The sequence below is a fragment of the Colletotrichum aenigma genome, assembly GCF_013390185.1.
Source record: "Colletotrichum aenigma strain Cg56 chromosome Unknown KSG_Cg56_contig08, whole genome shotgun sequence".
Classification (NCBI taxonomy): Eukaryota; Fungi; Ascomycota; class Sordariomycetes; order Glomerellales; family Glomerellaceae; genus Colletotrichum; species Colletotrichum aenigma.
Genome location: NW_023500914.1, coordinates 398,068 through 410,620, shown reverse-complemented (window position 1 = coordinate 410,620; position 12,553 = coordinate 398,068). Strand labels below are relative to the sequence as shown.

Genomic DNA, 12,553 nt, shown 5'->3' with positions numbered 1-12,553 from the left:
TGAGGTAAGTGCGAGAAGGTAAGGTATCGATATTGTTATGATAATGCGGTACCAGCAGACTGATGTTTCTCAAATTCGAAGCTTCACTTTAAGGTGCATAGTAGAGGCATTCGATGAGATAAATGCATTGCTCAATCAGAATCGTTGTGAGGCACTGGTGCCCATTCGTTCAAGGCCCCTCTCCGCGGTCAAGTCGTGTTCGATCGGAGATACGCCGAACCACGCGGAGTTCCAATCGGGAAACTTTAGTCGCTTACTCAAATGGGAATTGCGGGAATTGTTTCCCCAGAGACAAGGGCGTCGTTGGGGTCATCTTACGAGAAACAAGATCATCCCTGTCATCCGCGCATTTATCGACGTGAATTAGCAGTGTTTATTACGGCCCTTGGCACCGTTTATCTTCACCGCTAGCGATACCGGAAATTTCGGTGTGGGGTACAACAACCCGAGAGTCACGTCGGCGCTTCCTTTTGACATCATTCAGTCCCGGCCGGCAATGAATGCCAAAGAGGGGAATTGAGGCCCCGCCTCGCACTTTCTCTTTTCTCTCTTGAGCCGTCGCGGGGTGGAAAGTTTTCTTCTTTCTCCCGTTCAACCCTCTCTCCCTCAGCCAAGAGCCATCTCCATTCTAACCAGCGGGCAAGATGATGTTCCAAACCTCTGCCGTGCTGATGGCCGCCCTCGCCGGGCCGGCCTCCGCAAGCTACGCCTTCTACGTCGGCAAGGGCCTCACCGCCGACGGCAGCGTCATGGTCGGCGGAACCGGCGAGGAGGTCTCCTCCCACTGGCTCCAGCTGTTTCCCGCCCGCGACCACGCCTCCAACGCGACAATCACCGTCGGCGTCACGGACAAGGCCAGCATCCCGGGCGAGCTGTTCACCATCCCCCAGGTCAGCCACACCTACCGCTACCTGTCGATGGAGTACTCCGACTTCGAGGGCTTCCCGGCGCCGCTCACCAACGGCGGTCTCAACGAGAACGGCGTCACCGTCCGCGACGTCTGGGCCCAGAACCGCGACGAGCTGGTCAACATGACCCCGACGCCGCAGCACGGCATCCAGTACAGCGACCTCGCGCGCATCGTCATGGAGCGCGCCAGGACCGCGCGCGAGGGCGTCGAGATCATCGGCGAGCTCATGAACCAGTACGGCGAGGCGACCTACGGCGGCAACACCCACCTCATCGCCGACAAGGACGAGGGCTGGGTTGTCTGGGAGATGGCCGGCGGCCAGAAGCTCTGGGCCGCCGAGCGCCTCAAGACCGACGAGGTCCGCGTGCTGTACCCCGGCTACATCGAGGACTTCCCCACCGACTTCGCCAACAGCTCCGACTACATGGGCTCCGACAACATCGTCTCCTTCGCCGTGGAGCAGGGGTGGTGGAACGCCAGCAGCGGCGAGCCGTTCAACATCTTCAACGCCTACGGCGAGAAGGGCGAGAACATGACCGCGCGCGACGGCGGCTTCAAGTTCATGTCCCAGGCCGCGCTCGAGAATGCCACCCTCGAGATGGCCCCTGTCACCGAGGAGAAGCTCATGGAGCGCGTCCGCGACAAGCGCATCTCCGACGACGAGGCCGGCTACGGGCAGATCGTGTCCCTCAAGGATGGCATCGACCGCGACCTGCTGCGCATCTGGAACGCTCCCACCGGCTCCGTCGCGGCACCCTTTGTGCCCTGGTGGCTCGGCGTCAGCAGCATCCCCTCCGAGTTCGGCGAGCACCGCTACCTCACCACCGGGGCGTCCGGCAGCTTCCTGAACACGGACTACCAGCTGCAGGAGGCGAGCGAGTTCGCCGGCCGCATCTTCAAGCGCGTGTTGTACTACATGTGCTCGCAACCCGACACCTTCCACCCGATCGTCACGCAGATGCTCACGGGCTTCGAGAACCAGAGCCGCAGCGACATTGACTGGGTCGAGACGAGCGCGAAGCTGCTCATCGAGAGCGGGGACCGCGAGACGGCGAGCTCGCTGCTGACGTATTACTCCCACAGCCGCGCGTCAAAGGCTCTTGAGCTCGGCAAGGCGATGACGGCTGCGCTGGACGGGTACATCAAGCTGAGTGGCCAGTGGCGCAACCCGGTCGGTAGCGAGATTAATGATGCTGGAGAGGGCGCCGAGACTGTGAACTGCTTGGTTGGATATGACCCCGACCAGCCTATCTGGAAGCAGCCTGCGAACCCCATGAGGAAGAAGAGGAGCCTGAGGAACCGGATGTTTGTGCAAGGTACTCGCTACTAGGTCAACGATCAAAAGGGGTTGTTTGCGTAGACTATCTAATACAAGTAATCACCAATAAGATTTGGCCTCGTGACGATGCAAGGGGCCAGATTGGGAAAGCAAGAAGCAAACACGGTCTCAGCTGCTAATTACATAATCCTGTCGCCTTCTTCGAACGAATCCAGACCGCAAACTTCAGCTTTGTTTTGAAGTATTTCCCGTTTTTAAAGAGTGCTCTTATTCCAGTGAGCTGGCCTTGGGCCATTTGAGCCAACGTCAGTGGTCAGCATCTCACATCATGGCGCTCAATCCAGCCTTTTGTTCCTCGACGGGTTTTCTAAATGTTCCATCTGAGCTCTTCACGATGGTGATCTCTTACCTCGAAACACGGCACCTCAAACAGCTGATGGAAAGCAACGAAGCCATCTATAGGCTTACTGCACCCGTGTTCTATCGCAGAGTATGGACAAAACGGCAGACTTATTGCGATGTTGATGGGCTTGCCAGCCTGCTCAGACGGCGTCCGGAGATCTGCCAGTTCATTAGTGCCATGAATATCGACGAGATGGATGAGGGAGGTATACGAGAACTACTAGGGCTAGAGCTACCGAACCTCGAAAGCATGAACATCGAGTATGCTTGCGGAACTGTCAAGACTGTCGACACGGAGAGAAGAGAAGAACTCAACGCCGGCATACGTTTGAAACCAAGACTCAGTAGCTGCACGTCAACACATCAAACTCTTCCACAAATATTAGGCTAACTCGAAAATTATCAGTCAACTTTGCTATCCTCGATGCTTGCAGGCACGTGGATGCAGTCCAGTCAAACGAGGTCGAAGAGACGGCGTCTCTGTACAAGATCCGCGCACAAGACTCCATCTACTTCAGCCAACCAACTCTTGCCCGCCTGAAACTCGCACAGCTGGACCTCTCAGCATTCAGAAAACATCCCGCTGAGCCCTTTCCTATGGAGGCTCTCAGGCACCTGGAAATCGACGACTGCCACATCCACATCGCAAGTCTTGGGAAGTTCTTGTCACGAGCCTCGTCGCTTCAGAGCTTCCGATTTCGCCACCACGGTCAGCTATCATTCTGCAGGAGCTCTTTTGCTTCTCTACTATCAGGATGCAAAGAAACCCTCGAGATTCTTGAGCTTTGTTGGAGATCGTCTCTTTCGCATTATGATCTCCGGGGTCCGATGCTTTTCGAGGAGTTTACGGTATTGAAGCTGCTTCTGGTCGACCCTCAGGCTCTCTTCGTGAATTATCTTGGCAGCACCAACTTGCGCCCGATGCTGAAGCATGTTCTCCCGCCAAACCTGGAGGTGCTCATGTTAGAAGGTGTTAGGGAACGCGCTAATCAACATGACAGTGACCGGGATCACCTTGTGCAAACAGTCACCATTGTGCAAACAGACGAGAAGTTACTCAGCGACATCATCAAGTTCAAGAGCGAGATTCTGCCGCATTTGCGATATGTACTTCTCTGCGACTGTTCGAGCATTGAAGATCTCGATAGATTCTACGAGATGGCGGACAGGCAAAGTGTTCGCTTGGCATTGTTGACCATGCAGATAGACCAGCCTATGCCAAACCTTGAGTTGCTAGATTCAAGTTGGGCTGAACGCGGTTCGGATACAGGGAAAAGAACAGACTATCGCCCAGTTCGTTGCTACAACGGAAGAGGTTGGGTTTGCGGAGACGCATCATTCACCGTCGGCGACGCCCATAGCGAGGCGAACTCACCATGGGAGCAGTAGGATCGGTAATTCATCACCATCCCTTGCATCTTTCTTAACAATCGAGTTTTAATGTGCGAGTAGATACTTCAAGCTTTAATCAGATCTAACATATGCAGCACTACGTGGTACCAGCTCGAAGTGCACGCCTGGACACCAAGACTTAAAACAACGATCATGGGCTGCCTGAAATGGCGGGCGTCTGGATCAACTCGAAGGTCTTGGAAAAAGTAACATCTCGTCGTGATATTTGAACAATCATTAATCTCCTTCATGTTATTGTAATGTCTGGACGAAACTTCGTCGATCAGTTGGTTATCGATCTTAGGCCATGATGTTCTTTGTGCTAGGCATTAGGAACGGCCACCAATGCATACGCCCATGTTAGCTGTGTCAGCTTTCTCTTTCAAGGCCATTTCAAACTGACCATTGGCCGGTTTCCAACGTAGTCACTGCTAGTGATAAGTACTAGTACGTTTGAGAAAAAGAAAAAGAACGGACGCAACGCGTTGAAATTCCCAAGGCACCATGTTTGAAACTATCGTCACCTGTGATAGAGAGATTTTGGTCTATGTTATTGCAAGCAAGTATTAGTATGAAAAATCCCTAGCTCCTATGAGATTTCGAAAACAGCACCTACTGCGTAGTTATTCTTCACAGAGCTTATCAAAGCAGCGACCTGGCGTTAAGAATTTAGACCAGGCCTGTCTCTCGTTATGTCCGCATGTCCGCCCGAGCTGTCTTCGCTTTCGCATAACGACTGGGGCAGAGCATGGGTACCACATAGAGTTGCACTGTTGCGGATCGTGGGGTCCGGGCTGATGTGTGGGGTTGTTCAAATTCGGTCTAGAAAAGAGTCCCTCATATCGTATGATAACCACTGTTGAGGTTTGCAAGCCTGGAATATCCGGTAGCCAAGAACGAGAATACTTACTTCAGACGATCTTTTGATTAACAGCCGACGGGATGAACATCTGCCTCATAAATATGACTGAAGTCAATCGCACAGTTCATGAGTAGTGGGTTCCAAGATTGTCTGATCCCCTCAGGCTAGCTCAATCCACTCCACTTCGCCCCTGCCTGAGACACGGGTGCTGAATCAAGAGAAAGTATGTTAGATGACACTGCACATGACTCTGTTGCTGGGCTTTTGTCAGCCTTGGAATATTACCAACATAAATACGCATTTTCTCCCGTGGGATGCTTCGAACCACACAGGTCTCATCATCCAATTCACCAGCTATTTTACAATCTACTCTTCCTCAGTTGATAATCATGAAGGCTTCTTTCATCACCGCTCTGCTGGCTCAGGCTTTGGCCGTAAATGCTCTCCAGAAATACTGTAACGGTGGACAAGGTCTCGACGCTGCACTTACATGTGAGGTGTGTATTTCAATCTCACCTACTTCGCACTGCAATCACCACTGACAGAACTTCGCGTCCAGGGAAAGGGAGCCAACTCGTATTGCGTGAGTAGCATTTATCCTACATGACAAACTGCTACTAAGTATTTCCAAAGTGCAGCAACGTCCAATCAGCAAATTTCCCGACGTTCCGAGGATCGTGCTTCTCCCCGCAAAACATTAGAGACCAGGAAGATGACTCTCAGTCCTGCACTGGAGGTGTAAGTTACCTACTGGTCATTTCGCATCTACTTACTTGATTGCTGACAAGCTAAACCCACAGTCTGTTTACTGCGTAAGTGACCACTTGCTTGCCGTGATGAATGAATGCCTAGTTAACTTTCATAGTGCGACTAAGAAGCTCGAGCGCACATGGCCTTATGGAGCAGTTGCTCGGAGAGCAATTAGAGGGTTGTTATGATGGTCGAGGTCCTTACGGCATAGCGACAGAGGGACAAGGTGCATGACAATTGATAGAACCTGCAATAATAATGACGACGTCGTTAGCAAGGAAAAGTTATGACTTCTCAAGTGTGCCATTTTCCGATTGCTGCCTCGATTCAATTGCTAATAACAGCGACCGGCACCATCCACAAATTAAATCTATAGACCGATCTAGCTTACTAGATATAAAAGAAGTCGTAATTAAAAAATGCGCATCTCTAAGAAGGGGATCTCTGTCACAGGTGCGACGTGACGAAGTTGATACTAGTCTAGAAGCTGAGATATGACCGGAACGCGGACGTGATCAACAAGGACTTTTGAGAGCTTTGTGTGTTTAAATCGAGATCGCTCGTTACTGAGAAATGATACAGATTGTAGATATGATAGCGAGATGCTTATGGCCATGTTCCCATGCATAGCCGTGCCCTTTGAGTAACAGCGCTCTTTCCAGACTGGAGGTGTGGGACACTTTTTCACATTTGCTTTTTTGGACGAGCTTGATCAATCAAGATCAATCAGAGGAACGAATCAAATCTTCCCACACCTAACTTTCATCCATATTCAGTTTTGCGTCAAGCCTTTGTTCGGGTGTTTGGACTGGACGTCTGGGTCAATGAGTGGAATTCTTATTCCAGGCTGTTTCAGGCCAAGTACTCATCAGTCAAACAGAAGCACCAGAATTCTTAAAAGCCAATTTGACGGTCGAAACCATTATATCAAAGATGGTAGCAGCGTATGAAAGACTCGGAGGCCAAATGATGAAACGGTCATCATCCCTGAGGACTGACGTATCTCGTTCCTTGCTTCTGCAAATCAGTATAAAGCAGCAAAGTCACTAGAGAGCTACATGACTGTGTTCGTAGAAATCCTTACTAGCAGATCGTTTGAGAGACCCGAATATCACCATCACCATCACCATTGTCTGGCACAATGGATCCTCTCACAGCCTTCGGCCTGATCGCGAACATTGTCCCCTTCATCGAAATCGCCGCCAAAGTCCTGAAAACCGCCAAAGGAATCCACGATTCCGAGTCTGGTGGACTGAACGACAACATCAACTTGGAGAAGTATGCAACACGGCTGAAGCAGCACTATTCCAACCTCGGCGCTCCCGATTCCTCCGATCTCATTGGGGACGACAAGGAACTTTGTATTCTGGCTGCAGAGTGCCAGGAGCTGGCTGATAACCTGTTGGATGTTCTTAAGGAAATCAAGCCCGTAGACCGGACTTCCAAGTGGCAGTCTGTAAAGTCTGCGGCGAAGAATTTCTGGCGCGCAACAGATAAGGAGATGTTGGAAAAGAGACTCGAGTTATATAGACGCCAGTTTGAAGCTCAGCTCAGCCAAAGACGCAGGTAAAGTTTCCCGTTCGCTGCTTTCGGTTTCTTAGAAATTAGCTAAAATTTGTTTTTAAGCACGAAAATAGTGGTTGCGATCAGACACCTGTTGGAAAAGACCGAAAAGGACACCGAAAAGCTGAAGCAAGTCGAAAGTCACGTCGCGAATCTCCGGCAAGGTGTTCAGGTCACATCCCTCAGCAAAGAAGTCCAAGATCAACTCAATAAGTTCATCAGTACCCCTGAAGCTGTCATCCATCAAACTGCACTGGAATCTTTTCTCAAATGTATCGCCTTCGACGGCATGCATGAGCGTTTTGAGACGATTGCCATAGGAGCAACGTTTGGATTCCGTTGGATAGAGGACGGGGCGTTCATCGACACCCAGCATTTAGAAAGGTTCAAAAGTCTGCGTTTAGAAGTGGAAAATGAAGATCGCCAACAAAGCCAAAAATCGTTTTCGGATTGGATTTCATGGGGAAATGGAATTTTCCACATATCAGGCAAGCTTGGAGCCGGCAAGTCGACACTAATGAAGGGGTTGTGTACACGCGGTAAAATCACCAATCGTCTGGCGAATTGGGCAGGTATGGCGTTCGTTCACTGCAGTTTTGACAGACAGAAGGCTAAAAAATCGTGCGTCACAGAGGACAATGACAAGAAACTAGCCACAAGCAAATTCTTTTTCTCGAATTCCGGCAACCGTTTGCAAAAGTCGTTGGCTGGGCTCAGCCGTTCATTGTTATGCGACGTATTCCGATCATCTCCGGAGCTGCTCCCTAGCGCTTTTGGTTCCCGTTGGAACGAGGCTTTAGTCTTACCATGGCATACGCAGAGACAGTTGATGGTCACTGACCAAGAATGCATCGATGCATTAGAGAGGCTGATCTGCAATTCAAAAGACAGCACCTCATCGTATCGCTTTTTCTTTTTTATTGACGGGTTGGATGAACTTCAAGAAACGCCGGATTTCTCTTTTAGAGATTTGTCTCACGTCATCAAAAGATGGGCCCAGAAGAGTGGCGGAAACGTCAAATTCTGCGTTTCCAGCCGTGAGTACAGCCAATTTATGGACGAGTTCGATGACAACGCAAGGCTTTGTCTTCACGACCTCACAAAGCAAGACATGATCTTGTGCGTTGAAAGAGAACTGGAAAAAATTTCCGAAGAGGTCCAGTTTGGAAACTTAGCCCGATTGATTGTGGAAAAAGCACAGAACGTATTTATCTGGATTGTGCTTGTCATTCGTGACCTGTGCGAGAAGCTCCATGATGGCTGCTGCTTGAACGACTTAGCTGAGAAAATAGATTCGCTTCCAGACGAGCTCGACACTCTTTTCGAACATATCATCAAGTCGCTACCACGTCGGGACAAGCCAGAAGTCTACAAACTGTTCTTGATCATGATTGAATCAAGCCACTGGAAACTTGCCTTCGACGCTCTCGCCTTTACATTGTTGGGGCCATACGAAGAGGATCCACGCCCAGACTTCTTCTTCAATCGATTTCCATCATACGATCACAATAAAATCTTAAATTGCCACAGGCGATTAGTCCGGTGCTCCAGGGGGTTGATTGAAGCTGGTAAATCTGCAACCTGGCGCGTCGAGTTCACTCATCGTTCAATCCAGGAATTTCTACTGCAGCCCAAAGTCAAACCGGAATGGAATCATTTGTGGGCTCATTCAACACAAAAGAAGCTCTTTCCCAAATCATCTGTCTTGCTCATCGAGTGTATGGGTTAAGGAGACGGCATCAATCTGACTGGGTACCAAACCTTCTGGCAATGAGAGAGGCCGGACAGCTGGACAAAGCGCCGTGGGTATTTTTGAACAGCCTCGACATTTTGATTTCTCGAAACTGCTCTCTCTTTTCTTCGACAATTGTGGAACCAAGACGTCGTGGAGCACGTTCCGCTAAGCATTGTCGACCGATCCATCCTAACCTACACTTCCGAGACTCCCAAGCGCGCATCGATGGAACCGATTTGCTGTCTCCCGTCTTCTTACTCACATATCGAGGCCAAGCAGAATTTCCTCTTTGGTGGCTGCGACAAGCGCCGATCACTGAAAGCTTACAGGCGCAAGCGCAATTGCTCATATCTTGCGCCGTCTCCGCTCACATGCCTTCTACTGGTTGGGGGGAGATTGTCACGAGAGCACCCGACGACCACTTAGGCCCTCAAATTGTGCAAGCAGTACTAGAACGTGGTCTAATCACCCCTGATTCGGCGATAGAGTTTGTCGTTGATGAACGCTCAGGATTTGAACCCTTTTGCATTTTGGCCCCGAGAAGGCAATTGAGCCTGCTGGAGACGATTTTTCTAGCAGCACTGCTTAGCAAGATCCGGGGGCAAAGGAAGCTCAAATGGGCCGGCGAAATTCTTGAGCATTTACTCGTTCATGAAGCAGATCTCAATTTCACCGCATCTTACGCGTGTGACAAGCCGATGCTGACGATCAAGACTGGACAGAACGACGTCGGGGAGTTTTGGCTTTACAAGCCCATGGCTGACTCTCAGCCTTTCTCAGACCTTAGCCCATGGGATGTTGTCAGGTTGTGTGACTTTCACAACAAAGATCGCCTCCTAGAGCTTTTGGATGGTCAGATGAATCGATACAGGCAGAACGACCAAGAAAAATCAGCACTTGCCACGAGCTACAAGTCGTGGGCTCGAAGCTCGACAAGCCATCTTGTTTTTGGGGCATTTCTTGGTGAGTCGAGACTGTCTGAAACCCAATTTGCCCCGATGAAATATCATGCTGACTTTGACTTAGGAAGTTTGATGGTGATCATTGTCCAGGAACTGTGCGGTTGGTCACTTAGGGAAGGTGATTCAGTCTCAACAACTGGGTGATGGCGACGGATGCGGTTTTCTTCGGCTTGTGAAATTGGAATGGAGTTCATGAGCACCAAAGACATAAATAAAACGATAGAGACAGTGTAACTAGTTAAGATTAAAGAGATGTCACTTCTTGCCCAAGGTCGCAACCATTCATTCTGCTATCTCGCCCGAAAAACAACATTGAAAATTGTTGGCTGCAGACATGAATCCCATTTCGCACACAAATTTGCAGACAGGTCTCATTAGAATCGACGAATCATACACCTAGCTATGCAAAGTTGCCTTTTTTCTAGACGGCCTTCTAAAACATATCGCAAAACTCCTAAGACAAGATCGTTTCATGACAATCCGGGTAACTCCTCAAAATCGAACCCCTTAAAGCCATCCTCGACCGCCCAAGTTCGCCCCTTCTCCTTTTCATACAACGCCTCACACGCCCTGCCGACTACAAGCAGCCCAGGTGGCCTGCTACCCTCAGACTCAATAGCCTCAGCAACGTACTCCAGCGTTGTTCGAATCACCCTCTGATCGGGGCAACTCGCTCTCTCGATGACCGCGCAGGGGGTGTTCTTCGGCCACAATACCCTCCTTGGCTTCTCCTCACCTTCAACTTGCTCCTCCGTCTCAAGATGGCAAGTCAACTCCCTGACCAGCCCAACAATCCTGTGCAGCGCCATGAGGAACACAACCGTCCTGCTAGCGATAAACTCGGGTGGCGCTGGCGGCTTGCCCTTTTTGCCCGTACCAGTGCACACCAGAACCTGGTCCGCAACGTCGCGTTGTGTGGGCGGGATGCCAGCAAATAGCGGCGCGCTGAGCGACGAAGTGATACCAGGCAGAACCGTGACACGGTCGCCAAAGCCACGCTCCCTGAAATACGCAACCTCCTCTCCACCACGTCCGTAGATGAATGGATCGCCTTGCTTCAACCTTAATACGGTCTTGCCCTCCTTCGCACCAGCCAAAGCAAGCTCGTGCAACTCCTCTTGCGCCTGATCCGCATTTCCAGGGAACTTTCTCGCAATCTGTACCGGTGTCCGCCTAGGAATCAGATCGAGCACTCCAGCAGGCACAAGCTTGTCCGCCAAAATGAGGTCCGCTGTCTGAATAGCCTTGTGTGTCGCTCTCGTGAGTAAATCAGGGTGTCCGGGACCGCTTCCTGCAAGAATAATCCTGCCCTGCTGCGGCGGCTTGCTCGCCCCTATTCCAAGCCCAGCAGTAGGCGGCTTCCCAGCCGTCTCAGGCAGCGCGGCAGAGTACGACTTCAACACGCTCTCCGCCTCCTCGTCCGTGATCGCAGCCAACCTCTTAAGCGGCCAGTACTCACAGACCTGACTCAACCACCTCATCCGCCTGCTCTTCGCCGCTTCCAGATCCGCATCCGTGACAAGCTTGTTGAAGCTCGCAGACTGGTCCACAGAATCGTCAACCTCGTCCGGCAGACTATCCTCGCTCTGGATCCTCCTCCTCACATCCCCAAGCCTCGCGCACGCAGCACCCAAATCCGTGGGCAACGCCGCGGCGACTTCCCTCCTGATCCTGCTGGCCAGCTTACACCCCCTGCCATTCGTCGTGACGCCAATCTGCAGCGGGCCGTCGGTGTGCGTACTCAGCAACGAGAACGTGCACAGCTGCGGCGCGTCGACCACGTTGACGGGGATGCGGTTGCGCCTGCACAGCGCGGAGATGTGCGCGCTGAGCGGGTCGCGCGGGCCGCTGGTCACGAAGACGGCGTCGACGACGTTGTCGACCTCATCTCTGCCCAGGGTGAAGAGGTCGGTGTCCTCGAAGTCCTTCTTGTGCCAGGCCACCTCGCCTGCGTCGATGCGTTTTTGCAGGTTGTAGTGCAGGTCTGAGGTGTCTGGGGCGAGAAGGATGGGGGTGGCGCCGGCGTTGATGGATTGTGTGCAGCGCGCTGCTGCGAGGGGGTTTGTGCCGATTACGAGATGGGTGTTGCCTTTGCAGTTGAGGGCTGTGAGGAGTGATGTTGTTGTTGTCGCCATTTTGGTTGTGTGTGACTCCTATGAGTCTTTCTGAGAGGTGATGAAGACGATGTTGGTGAAGGTCTTACAACCCCTGTCGCCCGTGTGGGTGAGTGTATTGGTGAAGTTCAAGTAAGGGTAACTACTCAAACCTTGCGCAACACAAAGAGAAACTTTTGAATGACTCAAAAGTCAAAAGATGAAAAGGTCCGTGATGAAGTCAGTCTCTCATAAGACGGATGAGCGAAAAACCAAAAATGGCGTCTTGGCCACTGTGATTAGATATCTAACAAGAAATTAGAAATCGCCCATAGATTGTCATTTGCCCTTGCAGCGCCAGCGCCAGCGCCAGACCCCGAAATGCGATTGCGGAACCCAATCATGCGCCGGGCAAAAAAGGTCAGCTAATTTTTCATTCGCTGGCGATGACACCATCCCGACAGCCGGCCCTTGCTGTGTCTTATCGGCCTTTATCGGCATCTTCCATCGTGACCAATCAGCGGCTTTCGCCCCGACTCCCGCGGAGCCGTCACCGGAGATGCGTCCCCCTGGCGCGGTCTTCTTCAAGCATCTCCGGTCCACGG

General features: G+C 51.5%; 5 protein-coding genes across 5 annotated transcripts; 4 read left to right on the top strand and 1 right to left on the bottom strand.

Annotated features, from left to right (window-relative positions):
• Positions 1–644: 644 nt before the first annotated feature.
• On the top strand, positions 645–2,240 carry pepDB (putative dipeptidase B; the record flags this gene model as incomplete). Its single annotated transcript, XM_037326907.1, has 1 exon — positions 645–2,240. The coding sequence occupies one exon, from the start codon at positions 645–647 to the stop codon at positions 2,238–2,240; it is 1,596 nt and encodes a 531-aa protein (XP_037174721.1).
• A 343-nt stretch (positions 2,241–2,583) lies between these two features.
• CGCA056_v011660 (uncharacterized protein) lies at positions 2,584–3,980 on the top strand (the record flags this gene model as incomplete). Its single annotated transcript, XM_037326906.1, has 2 exons — positions 2,584–2,935; positions 2,998–3,980. 2 exons carry the CDS (start codon positions 2,584–2,586, stop codon positions 3,978–3,980), a joined length of 1,335 nt encoding a protein of 444 aa, XP_037174214.1.
• A 1,254-nt stretch (positions 3,981–5,234) lies between these two features.
• On the top strand, positions 5,235–5,719 carry CGCA056_v011659 (uncharacterized protein; the record flags this gene model as incomplete). The annotated part of the gene is made up of 5 exons (XM_037326905.1): positions 5,235–5,342; positions 5,405–5,428; positions 5,479–5,583; positions 5,646–5,657; positions 5,711–5,719. The coding sequence occupies 5 exons, from the start codon at positions 5,235–5,237 to the stop codon at positions 5,717–5,719; spliced, it is 258 nt and encodes an 85-aa protein (XP_037174114.1).
• Positions 5,720–6,736: 1,017 nt separating this feature from the next.
• CGCA056_v011658 (uncharacterized protein) lies at positions 6,737–7,165 on the top strand (the record flags this gene model as incomplete). Its single annotated transcript, XM_037326904.1, has 1 exon — positions 6,737–7,165. The coding sequence occupies one exon, from the start codon at positions 6,737–6,739 to the stop codon at positions 7,163–7,165; it is 429 nt and encodes a 142-aa protein (XP_037174113.1).
• A 3,160-nt stretch (positions 7,166–10,325) lies between these two features.
• MET1 (Uroporphyrinogen-III C-methyltransferase) lies at positions 10,326–11,990 on the bottom strand (the record flags this gene model as incomplete). The annotated part of the gene is made up of 1 exon (XM_037326903.1): positions 10,326–11,990. The coding sequence occupies one exon, from the start codon at positions 11,988–11,990 to the stop codon at positions 10,326–10,328; it is 1,665 nt and encodes a 554-aa protein (XP_037174107.1).
• Between the last annotated feature and the right edge of the window lie 563 nt (positions 11,991–12,553).